The following is a 19,637-nucleotide window of genomic DNA, read 5'->3' on the forward strand; positions in this document are numbered from 1 at the left end:
AGGTGAAAAGATTTGGGCATATATAAATATCAATTACTAGAAACCTCTTCTGACTATTGTAAACATAATCAATGCCATACCTTGAACATCTCTGCTGACGCACTATGAATTTGATTATAGAAACAGTCTTTTATTTCATTCATAATGTGACTTGCATTCGTAAATGTCAAATAGACGTGTGTGGTAAACAGTATGTCTGATTACTCTGACTTGAAATCTTCACATACGAATTCACCATTTCCGAAAGTGATGAAAGGCGGTGAAAATATATATAGACACTTTAAGTACTTGGAATTAAATCCGGGTCTTTCAATAATGACTGTAGTATTTCTTTCTATAGCGTCTGTTGTCGGCACGTTCGGAAATATTCTTACACTGTTAGTGATGACACCAAGGTGTAAAACAAAGGGAAAAATGGAAAACATTTTCATTGTCAATTTAGCTCTGTCTGACATCTTTATAGCATCTATAGCTGATCCAATAAGTATTATTGGTAAGAATTTTAATTTCGAATTTATCAATTTAGACATATTTGACTTTTCAACGTCAACTGTAATTTTTATGTTTTGATTTTATGATGAAGTTTTGACCAAATATGAAGCAGTTACTCAGAGTACTTAATGGAATTATTATATGTCATTCATGTTAATTTAAAATCAGAGTTGTCATATTTTGCAATGTATTTTGACATTTTGCCACTATATCACGTTGATAGTGGCATAACCACCCATCATTTTATAGTCAAAAGTCTACTTTAAATTGCACAAATAATACGAATCATTGTTATATTACATTGCAGAAATACTTTTGAATATAATGAAAGTAAAAGTTCAAAAGTGCTCGTTTGGATACTATTTTGTGGCTCAATTAAAATATCGCTGCATTGCACATCATGTGCGCCGACATATTAAAAAGGGAAAAAAAGGAAATAAATTTAATTAGGCAGCACTATTTGCAATGGTATATGTAAAGCATAGATAATCAAACATTAGAAACTACTCGTACTAAGCCCTTACTTGCAGAGACTGTTATAAATAATCATTACCAACTTTTAGTAACATCGATCTACTGGAAAATCGATAAATTTGCCTATATAAACAAAGAAGGAACAAAAATACTTAAACTTAAATAGAAAAAGTTCTATTTGGAAATCAAAAATTCGATACCCCACAAATTAAAGTTTAATTTATTCCGGATATTATGAATATTTTTTTTTTAAATTATTTTAATATTTGGTTGGCCCTTTTTGACTTTAAACAGACCCACCTCAGTTCATATAGACTCTGTAGGAAACGGGTAGAAAGAAACTGCCTTTTTTAAATATAACAGATAAAATGAGATATTTTCCGCAAAAAATCAAAAATTTGATACCCCTAAAAATGTAGAAAAATTATTCAATTTTCGTTATGTGTAATTTGTTTTAAATTTTATAATGGTTTGTTTGGTCCTTTTTGCATTTTAGTGTGTACAGTGAACATTTCTTAAAATATTCCGGCTTTTTCCGCCGTCATCCGTAAGTACTCAGAAGCTGTTACGGAAAATATTGTCGTCTGCTAGTCTGACTTTGTCGATACAAATTGTTATAGCTCAAAGCCTATAAATTGTAAGCAACTTCACATTGACAAAAAAAAAAGAAATTGTAATTAGACAATTTAAAACAAATTGATTGTTGAACTCAAAAACGCCGAAACCTAGATCCGCTGTCGTTTAAAATAACGCTAGGGAGGATTTAGTGTTCAATTCGCATTAAATATACAAATGCTTTTAACTTTCAACGCAAAATATACTTAAAGCAACTAATTCTCATGTCTTTCCGTAAAATATAGTCTGTCAGTAATTGAGTTTCAACGCATTCTTAAGAAATATAACGACGATTAATTTATTAATTTCCAGTTACCTTTATTTTTTGCCGAAGGATCTGGAGACTTTTTTATTGCCGCGGCGGTCCGGGTCCGATCTCCGACGCGGTCATCATTTTTTCTTCATATAGGATTTTTTAATATATTTTTTTTTAAATCATTTTCTATTATTCATAATATGACCAAACGTTAATTTGAAAGGTAGTCTTGATGAACTGATAATTCTGCTTCTTTCCGAACCTCCTTTGTATATATTATTCTGTATTCTTAAATTAATGCATGTTTTTGGTACATTCTTTAATCATTCGTTTAAAAAAAAAATTGCGATATCTATTATTTGATTTAATTGTAACAAATAACTTAAAATTACCCTTTGACTTTTATTGTGTATTAAAATATTGCCTAGGGGTAAACAATATCCGGTCAGTGTTGTTTCAAGGCGGGTCATAAAAGATATATTACCCCACTTACTATAAGTTTTATATGGTTTTATGGTTTTTGCGTTGTAATATATGTCTTTCCCTTTCTTCTGTCTTTATATAGTCTTTTCCCTTTCTTTCATGAAATTTGTTTTTACGATTTTTACCCTTATTTCATGAATCGTATGACAGTAGAAAGAATCAGTACAAATTTAGAATTCACATCGTTAACAGAGTTGTTCCGTAAATATTTACTGAGTAAAGATCCTGGCCCAACTTTCACGAATAATATTAAGTTATTACTTAGTTAAGTCTGCTATTCTAAAATTGAGATATTGATGAAGTTATTTAATTTTGTAGTAGTATTTGTCAGCAGTACCTATTCAAGTCACGCAAATATGATATTTCTATTTAGACACGATATAAGAAACTTAATCCTTACCATGCTGAATTACAATAATGAACTTGTCTAACTTTCAATTTGGACAGTACTATTAATTATGAAAAGGGTGCATACCAAAAACCTTACTGGCTGAATGGCAGACAGTGCAGATCATGATCAGTCTGCACGAATGTGCAGGCTGATCATGATCTACACTGATTACAAAGGAAGAACCAGTCGTGTCCAGCATGGTAAGGGTATTTCCTTTAAAAGTATAAGTCTTATTTCTATACTTCTTTTTCCTTAAAGCGACCGGCCTCCAGATCGTTCGACAACAAAAATACTTTTTAGATATCTTGAAAAAAAATGGTATATTTCTTATGAAGGCTTCAAAATTTAATTACTGACAAACTTTATGTTATGGAAATACATGAGAATTTGCTGTTTTTTACTACCTTTTACGATGAAAATATTAATTGAAAAACGTTAATGGTTTAGAGTTTTGAAAATATTTTAGAATCAAAAGCTCATAATCTAATGTTCATAATATGTGAAAGAAAGCGCGTATAGAGGATGTATTGCACGCTTTCTAAATATTTTATTCTTGAATATTTATTTTATTTACAGACAGTTTCTTGTGCGTAAATATTTCTTTTCTGTACATAGATATACGTTAGCATGATGTTTCATGTATTAAAACAGAAAGTAAATCTATGTGTTTGATGTATAAAATGTAACGATTTCTAAATATTTTAGATAACATATTCATAAATATTACTTTTATTTGACAATTAATAAAGTATTATATAAATTTTCGACTTGTTCCGATTTTCACTTTAATAATTATCAAAACTTCATTTCAATTCAAATATATCGTTTAGCAAACCGCCCGCCTGTAATGCATCAGATAATGACCAAAGATGTTAATTATCGATTTTTCCCCCGTGTTACTACAGCAACAACAATACCATTAGTACGGAAATCAACGAATCCGGTAGCGATGATATTGGTTTTATTGATTTTTATGATAGGTAGATCTGTCCCGCTTTATCGGTTTCGAGATGTTACTAAAAGTTGGTAATGATTTTCTTGAATAAAAGCATCCGATCAAGAGAAAAGCAGGGAAAATAAGTGACAACATTTCATGAATATTTATAATGAAGCAATTCGTAATTCTAAGTAGTATCTCATATATCTATTATTTCATTCTCAAAGCTAAATAAATTTGCAAAAGTTTTCAGACTAGTAAGTACACATCTGGGAATTGGTCTCTGAATCACTGAGGCAAACAAATTCAACATAGGGTATTCTTTGGAAATTGAAAAGAGATAAAAATGTCACCTTTTACCATATACGCATTTTGTTACGTAAGAGATTTTCATTGGATATTGTTTTAAACTATATCGAAGCGACAAAGATTTTAACTTTTACCTTAAAATTGTCGGTGAAATGTGCCAGAGGTTCATTTGACTTCTGGTATTCGAAAATTATTCTTTGTAAAAGAAAATTAGAAACAACGCGTTTAAGTGAATTTTGGGTAGTATTATTTATATTTGATACTTTATGTAAACTACATATAAACTGTTTCGGATTACAATAATATTAAAAATAAATACCATCCATGAACACCTGGGGATTTGACGATTGACCCCCGGACAGTTAATTACCACGCTTTCCTGTTTGACTGTGCCACGGAAAATAACGGACGAAAATAACGGACGCAGAAAGGTAAGTTTTGTCATACACCTACACTGCTATTTATATTTGGACATTCTCTGAGAGCCATGTAAGAGAATTTCGAAATTTGTGCATTGCACTATTATCCTCATTACATTATCTTAAAGATACATGCACTATGGTTCGAAATTATTACGCGCGAAAATAGGTGATAAATTCAAAAGCTTATTACTTGGTCTTCTTTTGTAATCTCTTCATATAAAAGTATGAAACAAATTTTAAAATTTAAAGTTAAAATAGCTCGGATATAACATCTCTTTAACCTAATTACAAAATATTGGTTATGAAATTGGTTTATAACGCAATAGATATAGTATTAGCTGAATTTAGGAAACATTCCAGAATCGACATACAGCGGCAGCACTTTCGGTTACGAAGTACGTCGCTTGTATGATCTCCAAAATCAACATACCGACATAAAACTTATCCGGGTTGGGAGTTTCCCCCGAATCTTTTAAACATGATATTTTCCTAAAATTACGAGTGCAAGGTTCAGCAGCCAAAATTAACAAAGAAAGGACAAGTTCCTGAAGGCTATATAAGAAATTACGCAGATAGAAAAACTGTGTCATTTCTAATGAAGCTATGCTCCGATAAGGTGGAATCTGTGGACTTGTGTTACTATGCTGTGTAAGTACAGTTGTCAAAAATCATACAAAAATTTAAGCTCGTTCAGATTGATATATTTGCACCAGCATTGAGTCTTGGTTGAAGGCAATTTTAACCCTCAAAACAAAAAAATTCTTTTTGTTTCTTTTTTATATATGTTTTTTAGGCGCTCCAAATGAGCTAACCCCGTGTATTTCTTAAAAATGATGAGGATATAACATTATTTAACAATTACGTCAGCAAACTAGAAAAAAAACAGTAGATTGTAAATAACTTTTGTTAGTCACATTTGTTTAACGTTTAACTCTTACTGGAAACGAAAAAGCAAGTGATAATATAGTGACTAGTATAGGCTTAAAGTGTAATGAAAATATTTCTTATACACAGAATGAAAGGATTTATCAGTTTTTCATAAAAAAACTGGCTTGACACAGAATTTTGTGTACACAAATACACATAGTTTTCGTTCAAGTGTATTTTTCATGTTTTATGGCATATATGCTTTTCCAGATATGCCACTTAGTTTCTAATATAATAGTATTCAAGTGTTTATATATAACTGGAGAATAATATAGCCCAAATAAAGTTGCTATCTCATGCTTTGTATTTTCTTCTTAAATGATTGGTCGGCGATATTGCAAATGCCATTAGATGGTCCAATTAAATTTAACTTATGTTCACTAAAAGTAGTTCTACTGAGAAACTTCCATTGAAATTGCTTTGCTCAAGAAGAAGCATATGATTTATATATAGTAATCCATATTTTTCCCATTGAAAGCTTATGCCAAATATTGCTTCCTATTTACATTCTACTGCAAGTTTATTTTGCTTAAAATTATATATTTGTGAAACATCTTTCTGCTTCAAGTCAGTATAGTTTATAGATTTCGTAATTTTCTTAACAATGTGAAGTTCCGCAAGATTAAATTGAAGATTAGACTTAATTTCTAAAATATTATCTTTTTTGAGGGGATGGGTAGCGTTGCTCCGACACAGTTATAGGTCATATGGCGACTTTCCAGCTTTGACTATGGAGGAAGACCCGAGGCTCAACGCCCCGAGTGAGGCTCGAGCCTACATCGGTGAGGGGCAAATGATTTAAGTCAGCGACTTTAACCACTCGGCCACGGAGCTCCCCATTATCTTTTAATTTTACCACAATCTAGCGTGGTATACCTTTTGTTAATATTGACCATTTGGAAATACAGTACCTTTTATATTGTAGTTTTTGAAAAAGATTTGTACTACTCTTATGAGTCCCATATATACCCAATATTTATAGCATTACTTTTAGTAAATGACTTGCAAAACAGTGGCCTTTCTTTATACTTATTTTCAAAATTCCCAAAAGGGGTTCATGTTTTAGGTACTTTCTCCCTTGAATTGATACAATTTTCCTAAATTCTACTCAATGATTAATCGATTTTGAATAAAAGTCATACGTTTTCACATTAAAAGCTAAACATTTCAAAGAGGAACATCTACATATAAAATATGTTTGTGAGAAACGCTCATCTTGTGATTGCAAATAATATTTGCCAGTAGCATTCCAGCTTTGGAGATCTGAATGAATTATTCGATATATTATTTTGACATTTATACTTATTTGGATTACACGTTTATCTGCTGGAATACTTCAGCCGAAATTTTTTTATTTACTAATGTTTTTTATTATTCCAAATAAGGTCATGCGTAAGCTTTCGTAGTATGTTGATATATATTTCTGCAATACCCCTTGATTCTATTTCATAACTTATTTTAGATACAAGATAAATTTTCAATAATAGTATGTTTTCCATGCGCTTAATCATGCTTTTATTTTGTTTATTTTTTCCATTCATACTTTATCATCGTCAATATTATATCCATGGCAGATTCCTAATGTTTTTACAAATATTTTGGTCCAATTAATATCTTTAAAATGCGTTTTTTATTCTTAATTTTACCTAATAACAACCCGGGTTTTTTTTTCTTTATTTACTTTTAACCCTAAAGATTGTTCTTTTTATTATAAATTGTGAAAAATGTACGGTAAAGACTTTTCGTTTTTACAAAAAATTTGCATGTCCTCGACAAATTGACTGATTCGCGCTTCTAGAGAAGAATTATTTTGTTACGGTAGTTCTATACCCTGAATACTTGTATATTTCCGTATCGCACATGCCATAGCTTCCGCCTGAATAATTTAAATTAGAGGAGCGACAGGGCAGCCTTTTGATTGAATGCGATATTTCGAAATAGTCTGACATAAAGCCATTTGTTTGAATCGCTGTTTTTTTAACCTTTTAGCAACATATATATCCACTTCCTAAAGTTTGTTTCAAAGTTGAATTTGACAAAGCATTTGTCAACACACTCCACGCGGTCAAATGCTTTTGATTGATAGAGGAAAATGATTACCCCTTCTTCATTTATCTCATCAATGTGGTTTATTACATCCTGAATGTAGCGATTTCCTTCACTTATAAATCTTCCCCGCACAAAACCTTTTCGATCAGAATGGATAAGTGATGGTAGAATTGGCCTTAATCACCCGGCTAGGTATTTCGATACAATTTTGTAATCAATATTTAGTAGCGTGTAAGGTCGCCATCTTTTTTAATTTCCCCTTTCCACGTTTTTATATATGAGTGATAAAATACCTTTTTATATAGAACTTGACAACGAATAACTTTCTATAACATTTCCGTCACAACTTCTGAAAAATCTAATTTAATAAATTATATACAAAATTTAGATACCACTCAGCCGTAATACCATCTTCTCCCGGTATTTTTGACAGCTTAAATGTCCTTAATGCCTATTTAAGTTCTTCTACTGTTATATATCTCTCTACATTTTGCTTGTTTTCAGTATCAAATTTTTTATCTATGTTTCTGAGCAAAGTTTCAGCAGCCGTTACGTTAATATCTTCCGTATTTAACAACATTTTGTAGAATTTACACTGTTCAGTTAAAACCTTGCTTTAATTCGCCCGTATCTGTTTTAATTTTTGACTAAAGCTTTTTCTTTGCCTTGCTTCTTTTCTAGATAAAATAATACTTGGTAGATCTTTCATTGTCTTCGATTTATTTTGCTTTTGATCTTAATTTGTAAGCGTTTAATTGATCTTTATAATGTGCTGAAATTTCATTCTCAAATCTTTCCATATTCTTTTCGTTTTCTGGACTATTTTCAATGATTTTAAATTTAGTTAATTTCATTTCTAAATCTGCATTATTGTGTTTATTTTGCATTTTACTCTTCGAAAAAGCGATCGAGAATAATTTTATTCTATGTTCAGCCAAATCCCACCAATCGGTTAATGAAAAGAAACTCTTTTTATTTTTTCGCCAGGTACTCCAAAATCGTTCCATTGTTTTTACATAATTTTCATCTTCAAGTAGTAATGAATTAAATTTCTATATACCTGGGGCCGTATTTATAAAGCATCTTAAGTATAAGTTTTGAATTAAGTTGAAGATTTTACTTAAGTTTGTTGTGATTTCAGCTTAAGTCTAAGTAAAAAACTTAAGTCCTATTCATAAAACAGCTTAAACTTAAGATACTTAAGAAATAACTAAAGTCAGAAAGCAAAATGGCATCGTGAGTACGATTAAAGTGTTGTTTTTTAGATAAAAGCACTTTAAACATAATTGTGCATGTTGTATCTGTCTGAAATTAATGTTGTCTTTTTTAATGTTTTCGTCCACAATAAAAGCCAAGAATTACTTATTAAATTGTTTTATGAATAACAAATATACTTAAGTAAAATAAATTTCTTACCTAAGTAATACTTAAGGAAATAATCAATTTCTTATACTTATACTTAAGATGCTTTATGAATACGGCCCCTGGTCCTCGTTCTACTTGTTAAGGATAAGTGAAATTGTCACTGTATCGAGATCAGAAAATATACACGGGTTTATTATTGCTTTTTTTAAGTGTTAGCCAAAATCTATTGTAGATTTTGAATCTGCGTGAATAAATGTATATATTTTATTGTTCGAGTGCCTTCGCCGCCATACATCTTTAAGATCAAGTTCACTTTTGAGAAGTGACAATTCATAAGTTTATCAGGGCGAACGTTTTTAAAGCAATTGAAATCTCTCGCTCTCTCTCGTGATGTTACGCCCACTATGTGGATATTGATTTTACAACAGTTCTCTCATTCTAATAGAAAAGTAGGTAGGGAAGACAAAAATACTGATATAAAACATTTTACATATAGTCATGCCTTGCCATACATTTCTAAAGGTTTTTTATCGTGAAATGTGTGTTGATGAGTCTTTTTTATACAACTGCTTCCGACTGCATTTGCCACGTTGAAAAACAAGGATGATGTCAAACACAGGTAACGCCACTATCCAAAAAGGGTAGCATCTCAAACAGCAAATTCATGGCACGTTGAAGTGCAACCAAACACGCAGACAAAGCAGACACACGAAGAGAAAACGAACACATAAACATAGTGGGGCACTGCCTTAGAATGGTCCATGTCAAATTCACCAATGAACTGAAACCTGTTCGTGGTGCGCACATAACCTCACTCTTAAATATCATTCATGTGTCTATAGAAAACACTGAAGATGTTGTTTACGAAGGAAGCATACTTGAAGTTATTTGCTTTCACATTTATCTTTAATATCTTTTTTGAAAAAATGTATTATGTATATGCTAAAAAGTATGTTCCAAGTTTGATATTGTTTTGGTATGGAACCGCATGATTCCCATGCTCTCTAAATCAAGTATTGTCCAGCGATTGTTAATTAATACTTTAATCAAGGGAATGGTGTATTCAACATCTTATATAATGGGTCAAAATAGCTTCAGCTTAATTCTTTTAAATGTGTTTCTATTCTTTCTACTTGTTTTTATAACAACATAACTACGATATATCAATTATTTTTAGCCAGACATAATTTCATGAGTATGTCATTACCTTGAGTATGGGTACTATTTATCAGGTGTTACACTGTTAGCACAAACAAGTAATGGTCGAAATCAATGAAAAATATCTGATAATTATAGGTCTTTTTGATTAATTTGCTCATATGGATTAAATTTCTAATTTAATTTTTGTCTTACATGATTATAACCTAGGTCGTAACTGGTAGCAAAGTTTTTTTATTAGTTTGATTAGAAAAACTAGAACAATGTTGCTTCATTTGCTAAATTAGTTATTCAATAGAATTTCTTCAGTAACAGGCACGTTTTGGAAACCTGTATGATTATAAGTCTAGTTAAAATGTTTTACAAAAGCCATCATAACCCGGATTCCATATTTATCACAAATCTTGCAACATCTGATATATATGTGACATTGATGTATGTTTATTCTAGCGCTACAGGCCGGTTATATTTCTTAAAATATGGTCAGAAACTTACCTTGTTCCAGCATAAAGTTTTATTGATGATTTATAACCTTCAAAAATCCAAGTCAAACGCTGAAAAATTAGGTGATATTTTGTATATCTTAATTGAACAAAGTATTGCAAATTCATCTAAAATAAAATCAATTAAACGAAATATTAGTACAATTTCTTTATTCACATGGATGCATTACATAATAAAGCAGTTCAAGAAGTATTTTATGAATAACTGCCATAACTGCTGTTGAATTTCGAGCAACTATTGATGTTATCAAGTACCCTACCCATCTGCAGTAATCTTGTGAATACATTTTTGTTTTACAAATCCTCTTTGATATTTTGTTTCTTGTTTCTGACTTTGAGATACGCGTATTTGGTGTTCAATCCCTTTTAACATCAATGTCGTCAAGTTTGTAAAGAAATTCTATTTTCTGAATTTTGACACCAATTTTCTATTTTTTGACACCACACTTCTTTTTGACAAAGATGGTAAAATACTAAATGTAGCCTACCAGTACTTGCTAGAAATTTTACAATATCTTATATCTGATATTCAAAGCAAACACTTACGCTATAGTATACAAGTACTAGAACAATAAGCATATGGTCCACAGTCAAAGCTGACTGTATCAGATGTTACTTCAGAATTCCAGATCAATGATATTTTTGAGGACATTTTTCTGTGTTTCATTTCTTTACACATTACTTATTCAAAACCAAAATGTTTATGTTTGAATTAGCTCAATCCAAAAAGTTAAAGTGACAAGCTATTACTGGTGGGGATAAGAATATTTGAGTATATAATAAGAATGGAGTTGATGTCAAAATATCATTTTAATAAAAATACACCACATCAAAATACTATCATTTCTTTTTCTATTAGACCTAAAACATATGATGGGGCTAGGATTTTCCGGTTGTTTTAAGAATATTATAAATTATCAACACTTAGGAAACGGAAAACGTTTATTTTAAACTAAAATATAATAAGTTGGCTCATTTGCATATTACTAATATTATTAAACATTGACTGAACGCATTAAATTGACAATGACACCTTAATGTGTATTGTAAATTAATATATACCAACAATTTTAATGTTATTTTATATCAATTCTATATCATTTGAAGATAGAAGGGGAAGAATTTTTCAACCGCATTCCAGGGCTTTGTCAGACGATTGCCAGCATATGCACCGTTTCCTGTGTGACGTCAATTATGACAATTGGATTGATGAGTGTCAACCGGTACGTCTGTATATGCGCGCATGAAAAATATGACCGACTATTCACGAAATGGAACTGCATCGGTATATCCATGTCGCTATATTTCATTGGAGGTTTATTGGTTCTGTTAAATGAAGCGGACATTGGTGATCATGGATATGACAGGAAAAGTTTGGAATGCATTTGGGATCGCATGGCAACCTACCCATATACCGTAGTTTACTCAATAACAATAGTATGGATTCCATCCATTATAATTGGTATTTGTTACTTGAAAATATATTTGTATGTCAAAGTACATTCAAGACGTGATGCAGACTAAATTCAGTCAGATGCATCAAAGCCATTAAGAAGTTATCATTTGGCAAACACACTTTTTATTATATATGCAGTATTCATAACATGCTGGGTGCCATATGCATTATTGATAGTAATTGATGCAAAGGACAGTTTACCGCATGAGCTTCTTGTCTCCATCACGGTGTTGCTGATCTACTACGTCACCAACAAGAAATTCGCAGACGCTTACAAACATTTTTTTCGCATATGTCTCCCTTGTCGACCAAACTCTGTTGTACTTAATGTACATTCGTGACCTTACACCAGGGTCATATAAATAGGCATTCTTGACTAACCCCAGACTGGCTATTTATCACTGTCGAGTTCCAAATATTGTAATCACAAATAACTCTAACCTATACAATATCAAAGCGATTCCTTATCGGGGCTTGTTTTTCTTCTTCGAAGTGGCAGAGGGACTGGTAACAGCAATGTCATATCAACCACTTTTTATCCTGAACCATGGTAAAAAAGCAATTTAATCAAAAAGCATTTGATACATGTTTAAAAAATCTTTTACAGTCACAAAATGCTTTTTTGAACTCAAAACGTTATAAGAACTTCCAATGTATACGTGGATTGTTTAGAAACTTATATTTCCAGAAATTGTGAAAAATCGTAGCAATCTTAGTTTCGTGTGCAAAAACATTACATGGCTTCCAAGTAGCTCTCTAATACCAATGATAGCAGTACCATCGGCCCTTTGTCCCTCTGCGTGTATGTTGAACGTCCTTACGAGTTACCGATGGCGGCTATAGATAAGATTAGATACAAAGAAACAAGAAAAAATCAAACTAGAATAAAACTTGAATTACAGAAATAAACCTATCAAGATCCAAGACATTAAGACCAACAGATATAAACTAAATAAAACCGTTGGAGAATCGGAGGAGCAGAAACAAAACGAGATGACCATTAAAGGGAATTCTTATAGTTTTTTATGCGTATCTTTCTGCGCAGCCGACACTATCTATGGAAAGTTGAAGTGAAGTCAACATGTGTTGAAACATGTGACAGACAATCTTAAAATGAGGAATCTTGAATAAAATAACATTTTTAATAAGTTTTATCAGTAATCAAATGTTGATACTGGTTAATGTTGTATTAACATGTATCATGCCTGACATGTATCTTGCCATTTTTTGTGGCTGTGTGTTGACAGCACATTTTAGTAAAAAGACAGTGTTGTTCATAATATTATAATGTTAGACAATTGACTATGTATTGATAAGACAATATCTCCTTTCAGATTATTTAGTATTCAATTATAGAAAGAATAAAGATTTTTTCAAACTTTTTTAACTTCTAGTAGATATACATGTAATCAGTTTGTTCAGGTTCACGCCATTTTTCGTCCGAACAGGTGTTTTATTCAAGCGGTCTTAACAAAAAATTTAGCCTAGTGACCCATACATTTTTAGCCATTTTTATGTTCACAATACAAATATTTATACACAAGAAAAACAGGAAAAAAATCTATGAAACAGTTTTTTCAAAATTTAAAAAAAAAGTCTTCACTATAGGTATTTTTCATTGAAAAAAAGTTCACAAAAATGAATATGAAACAAGATTTTTTTTTTCATTTGTACCCATTATTGTAAGGATATAGTATTACAAATATGACTATGATATCAAATAAGTGTATAATAAAATCTGTAAAAAGAATAAATCTTATTGTGCTGTCTTGATGCATATTTTGGTTGGTATTTATGAAAAAGCAGAAATTATGAAAATTTTGAAAAATCACTGGCAGTTTCAGCAACAGTAGGTGTGTTCAAAACAATTTTTCACAAAAACAAGCCTGGTGACCAATTGTGTTTATTTGTTCATTATTTCTGCACAAATGTTCCTGACATATATGTGAATTTGAAAAAAATCTATGAAAGGAAAAAATACTATAGGAATTGTCTTTAAGACAAAAAAAAAATGATAACGATTTCTTGACATCAACGTCATTTTGCTATTTTGAACTGATACATTTGTAAACATCTGTCAAGACAATGTCATTACCTTGAAGTATGAACGAAAACAGAATTTCCTAATGAAGCCGTCACTACTATAAAACGTGCGGTAACGAATAAATTAGATAAAATGACATGAAATAGTTTATAAACCTGTTTTTGTAAAGACTGCAACCAAGCGTTACCAGGCCCAGTTTCTCGAAAAGGAACTTAAGTAATTGCTTAGCTAAGTCTGTTATTTCAAATACTTGTTTACTTGTTTTTGCCTTTTTTGCGTCTTCAATGTTGCCTTTTTCATTTACATAAATCAAAACTTAATAATTCTGAATTTTACATAAAACGAAGTATAGAATAAAACATTACTTAAGCAAATACTTAAGTTCGTTATATCGTGCTTAAATAGAAATATCATATTTGTGTGAATGAAAAAAGTACTGCAGACAAATACTACTAACCATAGTATAATTTAGTTAAAAATACATTATAGAAAAAAAACAACATTTAATAACAATAACTTAAGCAATAGCATTATTTTAAAGTAACAGACATAACTAAGTAATTACTTAAGTATTTTTTGTGAAATTGTGGACAGGTAAACTTCTGTAAATAATTTCAGCATAATTTTAACGTAGGAAGGATCACAAGCAAACAACTGTTTCAATAGAAACTTTATGAAGATTTCTTTATGATGACATTTTAGAAGCTGAAAGCCATTTAATGAAGTAAAAAAGAAAAATTCAGTACCATTGTCTGAGTGAAACTGCTTAAATGATTGATGCCCCTTGTGTCATATCTTTTGGTCAAATGGGAGAATTAGACCTATCGATTTTTCGCACGAGTGAAAATATTTGATATAGCACAAAGAAGGAGTCCTTTACTTTAAATTCATGGAAAAAGTATTATAGGTATTTTAGCTTTACAAACGATGGGATAATATTCAATGCATTGTTTTTCTTATAAACATATTTTATTTTTAAAATGAATTTAAAAGAAAATAGTCTTTTATGCATATATTTTATATCTCTCTACAATAAGATACATAGTAAAATATGGAATTTAAGTGCCTTAACTGTAAAGACTGATTTCTTCTCACCCGCTAAGCTGCACACATGTACGGATTTAGAAATTAGTGGACGCTCCGTATGATTTTGTTTACAGCAAATAGCCAATTTTAAACAGCTTGAGGATCGAAATTCAGAATTTCAAAAAGAAGAATTTCGAGTTCGCATCGAATTTGAATCTTGCTCGAAGCACGAAACTGAAATGTTCAGTGTTTTATTCGAGGCAGCATTGAACTTCAAGTCTGTCGAAAATGGAAATTTTAAGGAACTGTTTTCGGGCTTGAAATAAATTTCGAGCGTGTAAGAAGAAAACAACTTAAAATTTTCAAAACGTTGAAATTTGAGGCGACATATTTTGGGCCAGATAAAAGTAGAAGATCGAAATTCAAATTTTCGAAAGCATGATGTTGAATTTCGCTGACACTGAATTTCGAACATTTCAGTAATCAAAATTACAATCAAAAGAAAGCACCGAATTTCGATGTAGAATAGAAATTAGAAACAGCTGGAAGATCGAAATTCAAATATTTTGAGCTAGCATGAATTTCTAGTCAATCGGCATTTTAAGATTTAAATTGCGATCTTTAAACTGGCTCTTAATTTAATACCTGCTCGATATTCAGATTGAAAATAAATTAATGCAAGATCGAAATTCAGCTGTTTCAAAAGTTAGTTTCATATTCAATCCTAGCTTTAAATTCGATTGTTTTGAAAATTCGAGCAGGCTTGAAATATAATACCGGGAATAATATATTTAGATTTTTAAAAATTTGAATTTTGATATGTCAGATCTGGCACGATTTTTAATCTTTGAATTATGATCTTGAGCAGATCCAGTTACAGTATTACATTTAAATTCAGCTTTTCAAAATTTGAAGTACGATTTTCGAGCCGGCTTGCTCGATATTTGACTTTTTAAAACATCAGTATCAAACTATGACCAGGCTGTTTATTCAATACAAGGTTGTGAATTTCGATCATTGAGCTGGCCCGAAATTAAACGACATTTTGAAATTGAACATTTTTCAGGGGTAGCTTGGGATCAAAACTAGACAGGTTATGAAGTTGAATTTCGATCTTCAAGCTGGCATAAGATTTTAAGCTATAGTTGGACATGGCTCAAGACATAACAATAAAGGTGCAGTATTTGATTACACACAATACTATTTAAAACCTTCATTTCATAATCATGATCATCAAACAAAGTATTATAAAAGCGAGCTTCTATCTGATTGTAAGATAGAAGAAATTATTTTTGCAAAGTGATTATTCCGTGTTATAATAATGTGTTTGTTGGGAATACCGTTATAAAGGTACTCTGATTAATCCACCAAATAACATTTAAGTTCCAATAAGTTCAAATTTATGTTCTAATTTTATTTGCAATCACTGTAAATTAGTCCTGACAATATTCCTTCAATCCATATGATCAAAAGTATTAATGTAACGGTACATTGCCGAAGACGGGATTACTTGTTAGACATCGGCCTAAAATAACGGAGTAGACCGAAAACTGCCGAACAGTCTCGGCAGCCGATTTGCCTGGCGAAACTTATTATCGGCTTTTGTGGTGATTTTCACGATGGGTCTAATAAACAAACACAAATATTGCTGCCAACCGCAGCAAAGGGAGCGTTACACCGAGAAAAAGGAGCAGGTGTATGATTGAATTGGGGTGTACAGCACATTGAACAGTAGCTTATTCTACGGAAACGTGTTGTGCCGAAGCAAACATACTACATGACACACTACTCTAGGCAGCAGACAACGTGCAGTACAGAAAGATGTTTTCAACTTGACCTAACACAAACGTAATGAAAACCCCCATCGCACCGCTTCGATAGTATAGTAACGGCAAGGTCACACATACCTAAATGATAGGGCGAAGTACTTGTAAACAAATGCTGAGAGCAACAATATGTGCCTGTAAGGGTTCGCATATTAAAAAAATTTTGTAAAATTTGACGTCTGTGGCCTTGGCCTTTGACCTTATTACCCAACATTAACCAACAGTTTTGTGTTTGATGACAGCAAATGTTCTTCCATGTATGAAGGTCCTAGCTGTAAGAGTACCTTTATTATATGCAATTGTAAAGTTTGCCCTTGAAAAAGTAGTAATGTGCTTCATGTTCACGTTGTCTTCTATTCATGTATCAAGTGTCATGGATACATTTTGAGTTTTTGCAAGATCCAGATTTGGCAACCCTTCATCGAAATGCAATTAAGTAATCATTACGTTGGCAGAGCATTCTTTACCTAGGACTATAAAATACACCAAACATTTAAAAAGAGCTTCTTTAATAAACTGACTAGAACACAACAATGTAAATAATGCGAAGAAGGTGGTACAAATGAATGGAAAATATGGATCAAAATCATGTAAAGAAAATCAAAAGTTTACACAGGCTGCCGAGCACCATTTGACAAAACGGATTAATACAAAAATTGAAGGCTGAAAAGAAAAATTTGTTGTAAGTTTTAAGAAAATATTTGGCTAAATAAAATTTCAACGTTGTAAATCAGTGCGAATTAAGTACATAAAATCATATTTAACGATAAGAAAAGATGGTAAAGCTTTCACAGAGGAATGTAGAAAAGAAGACTGCTTTAAACATGTGCACCTTTTGCGAGACCGAAGTGGGATATATTTCTTTCAAGAGGGAGATTTTAAAACTTTATTTGAATAAAGAAGGAATTTCAGTACTTAAAAAGAAGTGACCTAATGGAGCAGAGCACATATTACATATAAATTTGTTAAAAACTGTGGACTCCAGCCTGACAAGTAGCTTTTCCTATACTGTGACGCCATGACTTGACTTTTTTTTCAAACTTTATCTGTATTTCAATGAATCATTTTGACAATTTCATGAAGATTGGACAAGAAATGTAACTTTTAGTGTGTTCACAATTCAGTAACCGAGTTCCATGATTACTGAAAACAAATGAGAAAAGTATTTTCAATACCATGTAATTGAATTTCGTCTACAGCTAACCTTAAAAGTCTTGATTATTTAGGCGCTGATTGTAAAGCGCTCATTGAGTAATACCTGAATGTTGACTTCTGGAAAATTACGACAATACAATGTTTATGACAAACTAGATGTGTGTATTTATCTTTTAGGACAACATTATCAACCTGTCTCGGTTCTTATTTTATATGGTGAAATTTTACTTAAAACATGGAAAGACTCCGATGTGAACGCTACAAAACAAGTTTGCTATAGAACGTCATCGGCGTCAACGAAAACATTTCTGCGGTCCACTATTTCTACGACATTATACACCTGAAAGCCCTGAACTATTTTGATTGTTTTCAATTGAATGATTGTATTCAAATTGAAAAGTCTTTTATTTACCTGCTTACTTAACTGCATGCTTTTAACTGACAAACAGTTGGAAAATACAGATAATACAAATGTCCTAGCAGTATCAAAGTGCCAAAAGTTTTATTCTTGATATCTAATTACAAGAGAATGGCAGTTGTGTGGGGTGCTGTTAAGTTTTTAGACCATTTATATCAACAATAAAGAATTCAATGTCTACACATCTTTTTTATACTTTATTCTATTAATTTTCCGACAGCAAGAAATAACTTATTCTGCAGGGGGTCGCTCATTGACTTCAAACTTAGCATTTAACTAGTTGGCAATAAGATCATGTGCAGGGCGCAAGAATCATGTCTGTATGTCAATATTCCACTTATGGGTCATATCTGTTTGTTGTATTTCGTATCTGGAGCATTATTCAATAACCATTCAAAGTATTGTCGTTAAACTTAGCATATATGTAGATGGCAATGAGTCAATGTGCAGAACGCATGGACAGGGCCGTCAAAGGTCAAGGTCACTAATTTCTGTGTGTACTTTAATTAATTTCGAGTGTAATACTAACAAAGATTCAGAATCATTTTTCCGCTTTGGATGCAAAACTTCAGAGGGAGAAATAATTATCTGTCATACTAAGAGGCGAACCAATATATCACTTTTTTTCCGCCAACTTCAACGATCTTCTTCTTCCCACTCCACTGGTCATTACTTTAAATAACTTAGTTTTACAAAAAGCATGTACTACGTAAAATCTAAACAATCTGTATTACATTTTTGGGGGTATTAAAAATCGTCTAAATCGTGTCTACGTAAAAAGTTGATATTTCTGATTTTAAAAAATCGATTTCTTCATATCAAAGAAATTTCAAGAAATCAATTTTTTGATATTGGGAAGATCGTATTTCTTTATATAAAAAAACGAATTTCTGCTATTAAGAAATTGACTTTTGATATTAAAATGTATTCTTGGTTGCAATTATTATTATACTGCTTAAAGGTCCATATTTAGTGAATACGAATACTGTTCCCATGAAAATAAATCAAATAATATTTGTATCTTATTTACTTTTAACATACATACAGCACAGAATTGCCTGTGAGAATAAAAATTGCAAGAACAGATGTAAGGAAAATGCTTTTTTTGTGCGCGAGTATCCACGTATCCCGAGGAATTCTGAAGATGCAATAGCCCGAAATGTACATGCGTTAAAGCTTTTCTAGCATAAAACGTGTAAAAAACTGATAAATGAATCTTTGTATTAACAAACATTTTCTCTTCTGTTAAAACACACCCGAAAAGTTTTATGCTAGAATATTTTTTCTGTATAAAATTCAGATGTGGAATGCTGAGGTTTAGTTTTTGTATC

The 19,637-nt window shown here is 31.4% G+C and overlaps 1 protein-coding gene across 1 annotated transcript; it reads left to right on the forward strand.

Annotated features, from left to right (window-relative positions):
• Positions 1-192: 192 nt before the first annotated feature.
• Positions 193-17,555, forward strand: LOC128547754 (melatonin receptor type 1B-like). The gene is given in 4 exon segments (XM_053520893.1): positions 193-493; positions 824-828; positions 11,489-11,891; positions 17,530-17,555. Coding segments are annotated over 4 exon segments (735 nt in total).
• Positions 17,556-19,637: the final 2,082 nt, after the last annotated feature.

This window comes from Mercenaria mercenaria, chromosome 13 (assembly GCF_021730395.1).
Source record: "Mercenaria mercenaria strain notata chromosome 13, MADL_Memer_1, whole genome shotgun sequence".
NCBI lineage: Eukaryota > Metazoa > Mollusca > Bivalvia > Venerida > Veneridae > Mercenaria > Mercenaria mercenaria.